This window comes from Arachis ipaensis, chromosome B1 (assembly GCF_059453495.1).
Source record: "Arachis ipaensis isolate K30076 ecotype BB chromosome B1, ASM5945349v1, whole genome shotgun sequence".
Lineage (NCBI taxonomy): Eukaryota > Viridiplantae > Streptophyta > Magnoliopsida > Fabales > Fabaceae > Arachis > Arachis ipaensis.
In genome coordinates this window covers 12,008,735-12,020,335 of record NC_142436.1, presented here as the reverse complement: position 1 = coordinate 12,020,335, position 11,601 = coordinate 12,008,735, and the positions used below count along the sequence as shown (strand labels likewise).

The window sequence follows — 11,601 nt, the reverse complement described above, 5'->3', positions numbered from 1 at the left end:
TTAAGTATTTGCATATCCATCTCCCTTTCCCTTTCCTTGGCCATCCTTTCTATTTTCCTTTCTTTTGCTTTTATCTCCATTTCTTTAATATACCTCTGAGTTTGTAATTCTTGTTCTTTCATTGCCGCTTGAGCTTGTAATTCTTGTTCTTTGATTGCCGCTTGAATTTGTAACTCCTTCTCTTTGATTGCCATCATCTTTGCTCTATGTTCCTTCTCCTCTTCTCTTTCTTTTTTCCTTTCCATTAGTTCCTTTTCTCTAACATTCTTATATCTTCCATGAGAGATAATTTTTTGACAACCGATGATTTTCTTTCGCTAAAATCTTCAGACATCTGTGCTTTTTCCTTACCTTTTCGCTTGCTCTTCTTTAATCCTTGTGGGCGAACGGGAGAGTCCACACCGGGTTCGTCAGTCAACGGTATTTCTGGGTTTGATGAGGATGAGTATGCTCCAGTTGCACTAACCTTGGTTCTCTTTGAGCCGCCACTCTGTGTAGGTAGTTGGCTTCTCCATTTTTGCTCCAACCGAAGCATGTTCCAATGCCTCTCAAAAGTGAATTTTTGACCATAATGTGTGGAATAAAGTTTATAAGCCAACTCCTTTATATCATCAGCGTTCGAACCACTCCTTATATTTCGACTAGCTTGATCGTAGCAACCAGCAAATTGTGTAACAGCCTTGTTGATCTTATACCATCGTTTCTTACATGCAACTACCCCCCTTGTCATGTCGGAGCAAAATTCTACACAGTAGCTATGAATTCGACTCCAAAATGTTTCCCCCTTTTGATCGGTACCAACTACAGGGTCAGTTGAAACATTTAACCATGCACTGATCAGCATCTCATCCTCTTTCCAATGCCAGTGTTGAATACTATCTTGCCTCCGATCTTTAATATCATCATCATTGAGGTCGATAGCATCTAATCCACAAGGGTTGGCAAAATCTTAATATTGCGAATTTGGACTGGATTGTATAGGAGTCTGAGAGGATGGGTTAGAAGAGCCACCAACACCAGATGAGTTATGTCTTGATGCACTGAATTGAGTTGGAAACGGCAAGGAAGTTGGAGTAACATTTCAAATAGAGGGGTTAAATATGGATGAAAATGGAAAATGGGATGTTTGTGAATTTTGATTTTGCAGTTGGAATATAGGAAATTGATTATTATAAGGAGCTTGAAAATTGAAATTAGAAAGATTTTGTGGATTTGGATTTTGAAATGTATTTGGTAGTGTGAAGTTTTGATTTGGAACTTGAGAGTTTGAGGTTTGAGATTGTTGGGTATTTGGAATTTGAGAAAAGTTTTGTAACTAATTGAAGAAAGAGTTGAGTTGGTTTGGATCCATTTTTTCGAACAAAAAATAATAGTAGCAAAATTTTGATTTTGTAAACTTGGAAGAAGATGAAGAAGAGTAGTAGAGAGTGTGAGAATAGAAGTGTATCTAAGTGGTATATATAGAGTAACAAAATATTAATTTATTAATAATAACGGTAACATAGTAACGGCTAGTTTTGCAACGACTAAATTAATATAACAATATAAATATAAATAATATTTAAATATTAATTATGATATAAATTATTAATTAAATAGAAATTTAATTATTTAATTATTATAATTATTAATAAATTAATTATAATTTAATTACTTAATTAATTATTAGTTAATTAATTAATATAAATTATTAATTATATAAAAATATCAATATTTAATATAATTAGTCATTATAATTATTATTAAATTAATTATTATTTAATTATATAATATAATTATTTAATTAATTAATATTTTATATAATTATTTATTTTTTATTTTACATGCCATTTGGCAATTGTGTATTGGTTAATGGGAGTCCCCATTCAGAGGGATTCCCTCGTTTTGAATTGTGTGAAGGAACTCAAGTGAGTTCCTCTCCAACGCCCCATCTCTCTTTTCTCTCTGACAACACAGTAGGAGGGCTCCAAATATTTGCCCGTTGGAGATGCTATGCATATTGGAAAAAGCAAAAATCGATGCTGACACATTATAGAAGAGAAAAGAAAGGCGGAAAATGGAAGGGATGATTACTGTGGTGAAAAAAATTTCGAAAAAGAGAAAATAGTAGGCGCGACTTGATGTATCGTGGGAGCAATTTGATGTATTGTGGGCGACTTATCAAAAAAAAATAAAAAATTTGAATGGCAACGACTACAAATAAGGTCAGTAAAAGCTTCGTGTTCATTTTGTTGTTCTTCCTTCTACTCATCTTCTTCTCTATTTTTGTTTTTCTAGTATATTTATTGTTCTTGTATTTAATTTTTAAAAAATTAGATAAAAAAATAGATGATAGAGTTAGTTTGAGAGTATATTATAATAGTCAAATTTTAAATAAATGCACAAAAAAATCTCCACATAATATTCTTCTCATCTTTTTAGATGTGAATTTTATTACAAGAAAATAAAATAGAATATATCTTTTTTAAAAAAATTATAACATAATCTAAAATTTTAATTACTCATCAGATTAATACATATTCAACTAGTGTTTGTTTTAATGTATATATATTGAATTAAACACAGGAGATTAAATATTCAACCATTTAACTAGTATTTGTTTTAATGAAGTACTCTTTTTTATATTTTTCAATAATGAAATGATACATGAAATAATTTTTTTTAATTGATCAAATTTTATTTAAATAAATAAAAATATTTTTTTGGATATTAGTCGCTCAAAGTTCATAATATAACATTTTTCTTACTCATTACACATTATTAAGCAATATGTAATATATTAAAAACATAACAACTAAATGTAGCAGATTCTTGGGTACACATCAACAATACTTTAGAAGACATAAAAGTCTTGCTTAACAAAGATGCTCTTACTACTTCTAGAGTTCCTGTTTCTTATAAAGATTCGTTATTGACACCTCCTGAGCCAGTTTTAGGAGAAAAAGACAATTTTTGAGGATGTAAGAGAAGATGATTCGGACTCTGCAAATCGTTGGTATAAAGATGAAAAAGAAATTTTATATTAAGAAAAATCTTTTGATCTATGCCTTGAGATCAAAGTTACCAGAGAAGAGTTTGAAGAATGGTGTAAACCATGACATGCTGCTCTCATTGTTAAAGTTCTTAAAAAGAGAGTTAATTTAGGTTTCATGGAACAATGTTTACAGAAAGATTGGGTAAAAAAAGTAAGATAAATGTGATAGATATGGATCGTGACTATTTTTTGGTTCATTTTTCAGAGAAAGAGGACTATTCGCATGCTCTAACGGGTGGACCTTAGATGGTGACGGGTCATTATATTATTGTACAAAGATGAAGGCCTTTTTTCCTATCCTCGGAACAACAGGGGAAGAAGATTGCCGTATGGATCCATATACCAAACTCTCCCATTGAACTTTACAATCATTGTTTTTTATGGAGGGTTGGATCAACTATTGGCACTATGCTCAAAATTGATAAGATTACGTCTATTCATTATCGAAAAAAATTTGCAAGAATATGCGTGAAAATCGATCTCTCTAAGAAACTCATTTCTAGAATTTTGGTCCTTGGGAGTACCTTGAATATAGAGTATGAGGGCCTTCATCTCATATGCTTCAATTATGGGCTGTATGGACATCAGTCGGAACAATGCGGAAAAGCACCGATGGGTGACGGTGAGCATCGGCATGAAGAGAACTCCGACGATAAAGATGGAACCGTTAGGAATCAAATCCAAGCATTCAATGGGGAGTAATCTGGAATTTCCGAAAAATCAACTAATGTGTAAAAATCAAGAAACAATCAAGATCCACCTAATTAGGGCCTCTGAATGATGATTCCAAAGAAAAAAGCAAGAGAAACTCGTGCCAACTAATAAGCCTTCCTATTATGGGAATGAATCCACAACTAATATGGAAAGAATTAATAATAATAAGGACCAATCTCTCGTTAAAGGGTCAAGGTATAATATCTTGTATGAGGATTCAGATAAAATCAACGTGAAAGATGCTAATCTTGTAAATGTGCCTTGGCCTGAACCCATGCAAGATGGACTGCATGTAGCTGTCGACACTCATACAAAGGAGCCCATTAATCAAGTTCAAAATGAAAGTGGGCCAAGAGAACATATCACCAAGAAGGTTCTTAGGCATGGTGCTGAAAAGAATTTCAAAACTAAAAAAAAGGTGGCTCTCTATCTTCCTCAAAAATCAAGCAAAGGCAACAAGCTCAAAGCCAAGGAGATTTTCAAAAAGGAAATCAATTTGGAGAAAGCTCCTGTCTTATCTCAACCAACCAGCTCTTCTTCGAGAAATCCAAATGTGGTTGCTATAAAGAGGGAAATGCTTGAGAGTATGAGGAGGTTACAAAAGGAGCAACATGATTCGGTTCAAGTTTTAACAAAATCTAAGAAGGCTTTGGAAAACCATGTAGTCAAGAACGATTTTTTCAATCAAGTACAAGAGAGCTTCTCGTCAAGGTTGAAGTCAAAACCGCCGGAGCAAAACCTCCCTCCACCGATGAAGCCACCAGAGGCTACGATGGAAACATGAGGAATCCTTGCAAATGATGGAGACCAAATCATGGCTGAATCACCCCTTTTGGGATTGGGGGCTGATGCCCAGAGCTAAGTTTTTTCTTTTCTGTCTTGGTCTTTTTGACCCTTTATTCTTTTTTTTAATGTTTTTATGAATCTGTTAATTTGGAATTGTAGAGGGACTGGTAATAGAACCTTTCCCAAACTTATTAATGATTTAAAAAAAAATATAATTGTAGTTTTCTTATTTTATTAGAAACAAATATTAGTAAAAATCGGGGTAGCTCTGTTTGGAGTAAATTTGGCTTCGATGGAATTTTTATTAAAGAAGCTAGGGGCTATTCTGGTTGTATTTGGGCTTTGTGGGATACAACTTGTGGAATGTTGATTTTTTATCTCATAATTATCAATTTATTCATATGAGGGTGAGAATGACAATTCTGATCTGTGGATACTAACTGCTATCTATGGTAGCCCTCAACGGATTAATCGCAAAATCCTTTGGGATTGTATCCGAGATTTTAGCAATAAAGTGGTTCAATCCTGGTGCCTCATAGGTGATTTCAATGCCGTTATTCATGATTTTGAATGTAAGGGACAATCTGAAAGTAACATGGGTGGCTGCAAAGACTTCTAATCATGTGTTGCAGATTGCAGTCTTTTTTATATGGACTATAATGGTTGGCCCTTCACTTGGAAGATAGGAGACCTAGTGGAACGTTTGGATCGGGGCTTATGTAATTTTGATTGGTTCTCCAGGTTTTTTGAATGTAAGATTAGACATCTTTCGAGCTACAAATTTGATCACTCTATACTTTGTCTCGAGTTGAGCTCTACTAATCCAACCAATACTGGTAAAAGACCATTTCGCTTCTTAGCTGCATAGTTGATGCATCTTGATTTTAATAACATGTTTAATAATAATTGTTACTTCACTCCAAAAGTCGCTAAAATCTTGGAACCCTGCTGTGTTTGGGAATATTAATAAGAGAAAAAGTAAGATTTTAAGAATATTACATAGGATTATAGCTAGCATAAATCCCACAACAATTGTTTCTTGCAAAATTTACAATCGTCTCTTTGGGAGGAGTATGAAGACATCCTCATTCAAGAGGAAATTTTTTGGTACCAGAAGTCGCGGTGTAAGTGGATTGAGTTTGGTGACCGCAACACTAAATATTTTCATGGGACTACTATAGCAAGAAAGAGAAAGAATAGAGTGGATTCTCTTCAAGAATCCGATGGCACTTGGATCTATGATAAAACTAATCTAGAAAATATGGCTACTTCTTTTTATTCTAAGCTTTATTCTGATGATGTTCCTGAAGTTGATTTCATTTTAAGGAATTCTTTCCCAGCCTTATCTCAAGCTAATTGTCAGTATATTAGACATCTCCTTTTCCACCAAGAACTTAAAGATTCTCTTTTTAACATGGGGAGTCTAAAAGCTTCGGAAAATGATGGCATCCAAGCTATTTTTTTTTTATCAAAACCAATGGGATAAGGTTGGAACAGACTTATGCAAGTTGATTGATAGCATCATTGAGGATCCAAAGAAGGTTAGAGAGATTAATGAGACGTTTTTTACTCTCATTCCCAAAGTTGAACCAGTGATTAATTTTATGCAGATGAGACCGATAAGCTTATGCAATGTATCCTATAAGATTAGTACTAAGACCATTGACAATTGCATGTGGAATATCATGGCTAAGTTGATGTGTCTGACCCAATGTAGCTTTGTTTCTGGAAGACAAAGTTCAGATAGTATTATTATTACTCAGGAAGTCTTGCACTCTATGAGAATTAAGAAAGGTGCAAAAGGGTAGATAGCTATCAAAATTGATTTGGAGAAAGCATATGACCGTCTAAAGTGGAGCTTTATCAAAGATACATTACAGGTGATTGAGATGTCTTCTCATATTATTGAGTTAATTTATTCTTACATTTTTATAGCTAGGATGAGAGTTTTATGGAATGGTGAGACCCTTGATGAGTTCATTCTCTTTAGAGGTATCCGTCAAAAGGATCCTATCTCTCCATATATCTTCGTTCTTTACATGGAAAGGTTATCTCATCTCATCAATGCTGCGGTTGATATGGATTTTTGGAAACCTATTTAGCTGAATCGAAAGGGTCCCAATCTCTCCCACTTGTGCTTTGCCGATGATCTTATTCTGTTTGCGGAAGCTAACATAATTCAAGCTGAGATCATTAATAAAGTTCTTGAGGCTTTTTGTACTAGCTCTGGCAAAAAAATAAACAGGGACAAGATTCGTATTTTTTTCCAAGAATGTGGGGAATAATGTGAGAAGCCAAATTAGTAATTACCTGAATTTCTCCAGAACCAATGATTTGGAGAAGTATCTAGGCGTTCCTATTATCCACTCAAGAGTCAACAAAAAAAAAATATACAAGGAGGTTGAAACTAAGATCACCACTAGAATTAACAGTTGGAAAGCATTGTCTCTATCCCTAGCCGGCATATCTACCCTGGTGAAATCTATCTTATCATCTATTCCTTCTTATACTATGCAAACTGTTGTTTTACCCTAATCTTCCTGTGACTTTATTGATCATAAATGCAGGAGCTTTATTTGGGGAGAAACCAAGGAAACAAAAAGTTCACCTATTGAATTGGAGAACTGTCGATAGACCTAAAAGAAGTGGTGGCTTAGGTGTTTGGCACGCTAAGGATCTCAACCATGCCTACATGATGAAGATTGGTTGGGGTTTGGTGGAGAAAAAAGATGTGCTTTGGTCAAAGGTGTTGAGAGCCAAATATAGATGTGACAATGATATCATACCAACCACAGAAAGAAGAAATAATGATTCTAATCTGTGGAAGGGTATCTGCTCTTCTTGGAAAGATGTTTAGACTAACACTATTTGGCGTCTGGGTGACGCTGCAAAAGTTAATTTTTGGGAAGATAAATGGGTTCTAAAACTTGGAAGCCTAAATCAATACACTCATCAAGTAAGTAGGATTTCAGAAGCAGGATTATCTCTCACAGATTTTTTAACTGTTTTAGATAGTTAGGACATGGCTAAACTCCAAGAATGGCTCCCTAAAAAGATGACTCAGAAAATTGTGGCTCTATCCCCTCCTTCTCCATAGAAGAAAAGTGATTAGATTGCTTGGGCTCCCCACTTTAGATGGACTTTTTTCACTGAAGACTACCTACCAATATCTCTAAGCAGATCCAGGAATGCAAAGCAGAAGTTTCATCCTCATTTGGCACTAAAGGGGTCCTGAACGTATTAGGTCATTCATGTGGCTCCTAGTTCACGATGCAATTCTCACAAACATGGAAAGAAAGAGGAGACACTTGATGAATTATTCAACTTGCCCTTGGTGCAACTATAATGATGAGACATCGATTCATGTCCTCCAAGATTGTCCCTTTGCCAAAGCAGTTTGGCGTATCCTGCAGCCTTAATGCCTTGCTAATGACTTCTACTCTCTTAATAGAGTTGAATGAATTATCAGAAATTTGTCTCTCCGTAGCGTCTGTTCGTGCACTTTTGGTATGGTGGTCTCATCCCTTTGGTTCTTCTGTAATAAGCTGGTTTTTGAAGAATCTACCTCCAAACCCCATGTTTATCGCATAATCTATAAAAGTTAGGAGTTTGGTCATTAATAGTGTGATGAAATGCAACCTTATCCCAAGAAAGTCACACATCAACAATAATTATTTTATTAGGTGGTATCCCCCGTTGGAAGGTGTTATCAAAATCAATGTTGATGGGTCCTTTTCTCACATATAAATAATGCTTCGTGTGGCAGTGTCATTCGTAATCATTTAGGTAGGTTCATAAAGGCCTTCTCATGTAACTTAGGAAGCTGCTCCATAATGCACACTGAATTATGGGCCATTGTCAAAGCGTTGCAAATTGCTATATCAGAGAATTTCAGAAATATCGTCATTAAATCAGACTCCTTGATGGCCATACATTTTATCAAAGATGGCTCACCTCCCCACCATCCGTGTGCTGCTCTCCTTGAAGACATTCGCAATATGGTAAACCGTATTCATCTGGTATATTGAAACCATATTCTCCGAGAAGCTAACTTTGTTGTTGACATCTTAGCAAAGAAAGGTCATACTTTATCTTTTAGACTCTATACTTTCGAGTTGGCCCTCTCAGACATCATACAAGTTTTGTCCTTTGATAGTTTTGGCTCCCTTAGATTAAGAGGATGTAGTTAGTATTATTGTTTTTTGTTTGTTTTTTTTTTTTTGGGTCTTTGACCCCAATTCTACAAAAAAAAAAAAAAAATAGTAACACGTTAGCAAGAAGTTTATTGAAACTTTATTATAAATTCTATATAAATTGAAAAAAAAAACTATTTCGCATATTGTAACATAAACGTGTTAACCAAATTATTGTAGCAATAATAAACATTTTAACTAAATTAAGTTTTTTAACTATACTAATTAATACTAATATACTAAATATAAGTCTTTAAACAATATTAATCAATATTAATTAACACTAGAATTAATTATAATTAATATTAAAAAAATAGTTAATACTTAAAGTGGTCCCTAAACTTGCAGTCGAACCTCAATATCATCCCTAAACTTAAAATTGCTCTAAATTTGTTCCTGAATTTAACAACGGTCGTCCCTGAGATACTTTCCAATGACGGAATGATGACGTGGTTGGACGGAGGCCACACTAGAAACTACGTTGAACTGGTAACACGTCTCTGTTTCATTTTTGGTGCCCAAATAGAGCATAAATGACATCATTTAGGGTATTTTCAGGGGTTTTAACAGGGGTGCTTATGGGTCGGGACGGACCAGATTTAAGTAGACCCAGACCCGGTCCTATAAGGACAACGGGTCTACTTTGAACCGACGTGAAGTGACTCGAAAAGAAACCGGGTTAAACCGAGTCGATCCAATGGAACATTAGTATAAACAAATTTGTAAATTTTATATATTAAAATAATAAAATTTTTTACTTTTAAAAAATAAATTTAACAAATGTTATATCATATTTATATCAAAATAAATTATTTTTTAAAAAATAATACCGTATAATATAAAAAATATTAATTAAATTATAAAAGTATAATATAACATTACTAATTAACTCATATATATATATATATATATATATATATATATATATATATATATATATATATATATATTGTAAAAAGCAACTTCGGGCCGGATCAGGTGACCAACAACAAAATCCAAACCCGACCCGAAAATAACATAGGGTAAAAAATGGAAACTCGAACCCGGCAAAATATGTCTCAGATCCGGGCCGGGTTTTGGGTCGGGACGGGTCTTGAACACCCTAGGTTTTAACATGTTTGAGGGTAGAAATCCTTCAAAATACTCTAAACGAAGTCATTTCTGTTTTATTTCGGAACCAAAACTGTAACAACGACGTTTTACCAATTTAGCGTGGCTTTTAGTATAGCTTCTGTCAAACCACGTCATTATTTCGTCACCAAAAAAGTATCTTAAACACTACTGTTGTTAAGTTCAAGGACAAAATTGAAGCAATTTTAAGTTTAGGGACGACATTGAAGCTCGACTGTAAGTTAAGGGACCATTTTAAGAATTAACTTTTAAAAAAAGGTTAAAGTACTAATTTGGTCCCCTAAGTTTGGGGTCAATTCTGTTTTAATCCCCAAGGTTTAAAGTGTTCTATTTACGTCTAAAATAGTTTTGATTTGCATCAATCAAGTCCTACCATTAAGTGGGAGTGAAATACTTAACGTCGTGTCCGACGTGGCAAAGGAGAGGGGACAAGGGTTAATAGACGTGTAATGGTTCCCGCCTTTAGACAGAACGCATACTTACCCTGACTCTTCTTCTTCTTCTTGTGAATCACAAATCGATCATAATAGGTTGCAAACCCTACCGATCGTCACTCAAGGGTTGTGATTCGCAGCTAGAGAGGTGACATTGTCCTTCAGTAACGTTAAAGGTCCACAAAAGCAGTTAGTTTGAAACCCTTCCTTTCTGGAAGAAGATCCTATCAGGTATTCCTTTATCAAATCTCCTCAACTCATTTGGTTTTCATCTTAATGCATGTTGATATGTGATTGTTTTGTTTTATAGTTTCATATTCGTTTCTTGTTTTGTTTTGGAAGTTTTTATTTTGCCCTAGTGATTGCATTTATGCATTTCTATTGTTGTTGATCAATGTGAGAATTTTATGAAGTCTATTATGTTTGTCTAACAGATTGTTCAGAGAATGAGTTATTTTAGTGTCAAGATACACCATGGGGGGAAGTTTGGGTTTGATGGTGAACCTTTACACTGTGTGGGGGTGAGACTTCGATAGTGGACTACTGTAATGAAGATAGGTGGAGTAGGTTCGAGGCCATCAAGGTAGTGGTCGAATAGGGATATGTGGCAGAGAACATCGCTACAATGTGGTATAAGTCTTTGAAAAATGAAACAGATGTAGGACTGAGGATGCTTCACACAGACAAGGATGCAATGGACATGACCAGAATTGGAATGAGGGATAACATTGTGGAGCTTTTTGTTGTTCACAAAGACGGTGCTGCTGCTAGGAAAGGCTGCATCATTGAGGAAGTTGAAGAGATAGATGGTGGTGAGGCTACTGCACCCACTGCAGGGACTGTTGGGCCTGGTCCAATTGTGCTGCTCAAGGCCCAATCATCTACTCAGACCAAGGTGGATAAAAAGCCCAAGGTGGTGACAGAAGCCCAAAATGATATGTTGGAGGATGATGATGAAAAGAGATCAGAGAGGTCAGATTTTTCAGGTGATGATGAATCTAAGGATGATGACTACCAACCAGAGAATGATGATGAGGGAGACAGTGATGAACAGTGGAGTGAAAACAGCTCTGGAGATAGTGATCTGGAGGTTGCATTTGATGACAACGATGATGATTAGAATGGTGATGGAGGTTTGTATGATGTTGATATCACAACTATGCAAGATTCCTAAAAGATAAAACAGAGTGTTCCAACTAAGAGAGTATAAGGAGAAATTAGTGGCAGTGTTAATAAGGGAAAGGAGCAAGTGGTGGCAACTGGACTAAGAGATGAAGATGATGGGTATGAGAGTGAGGAGTTATGGGAT

At 35.0% G+C, this 11,601-nt stretch overlaps 1 protein-coding gene across 1 annotated transcript; it reads right to left on the bottom strand.

Moving 5' to 3' along the window:
• Positions 1–244: 244 nt before the first annotated feature.
• On the bottom strand, positions 245–844 carry LOC148575730 (glutathione S-transferase T3-like). Its single transcript, XM_088502522.1, has one exon. It carries the CDS (start codon positions 842–844, stop codon positions 245–247), a length of 600 nt encoding a protein of 199 aa, XP_088358648.1.
• Between the last annotated feature and the right edge of the window lie 10,757 nt (positions 845–11,601).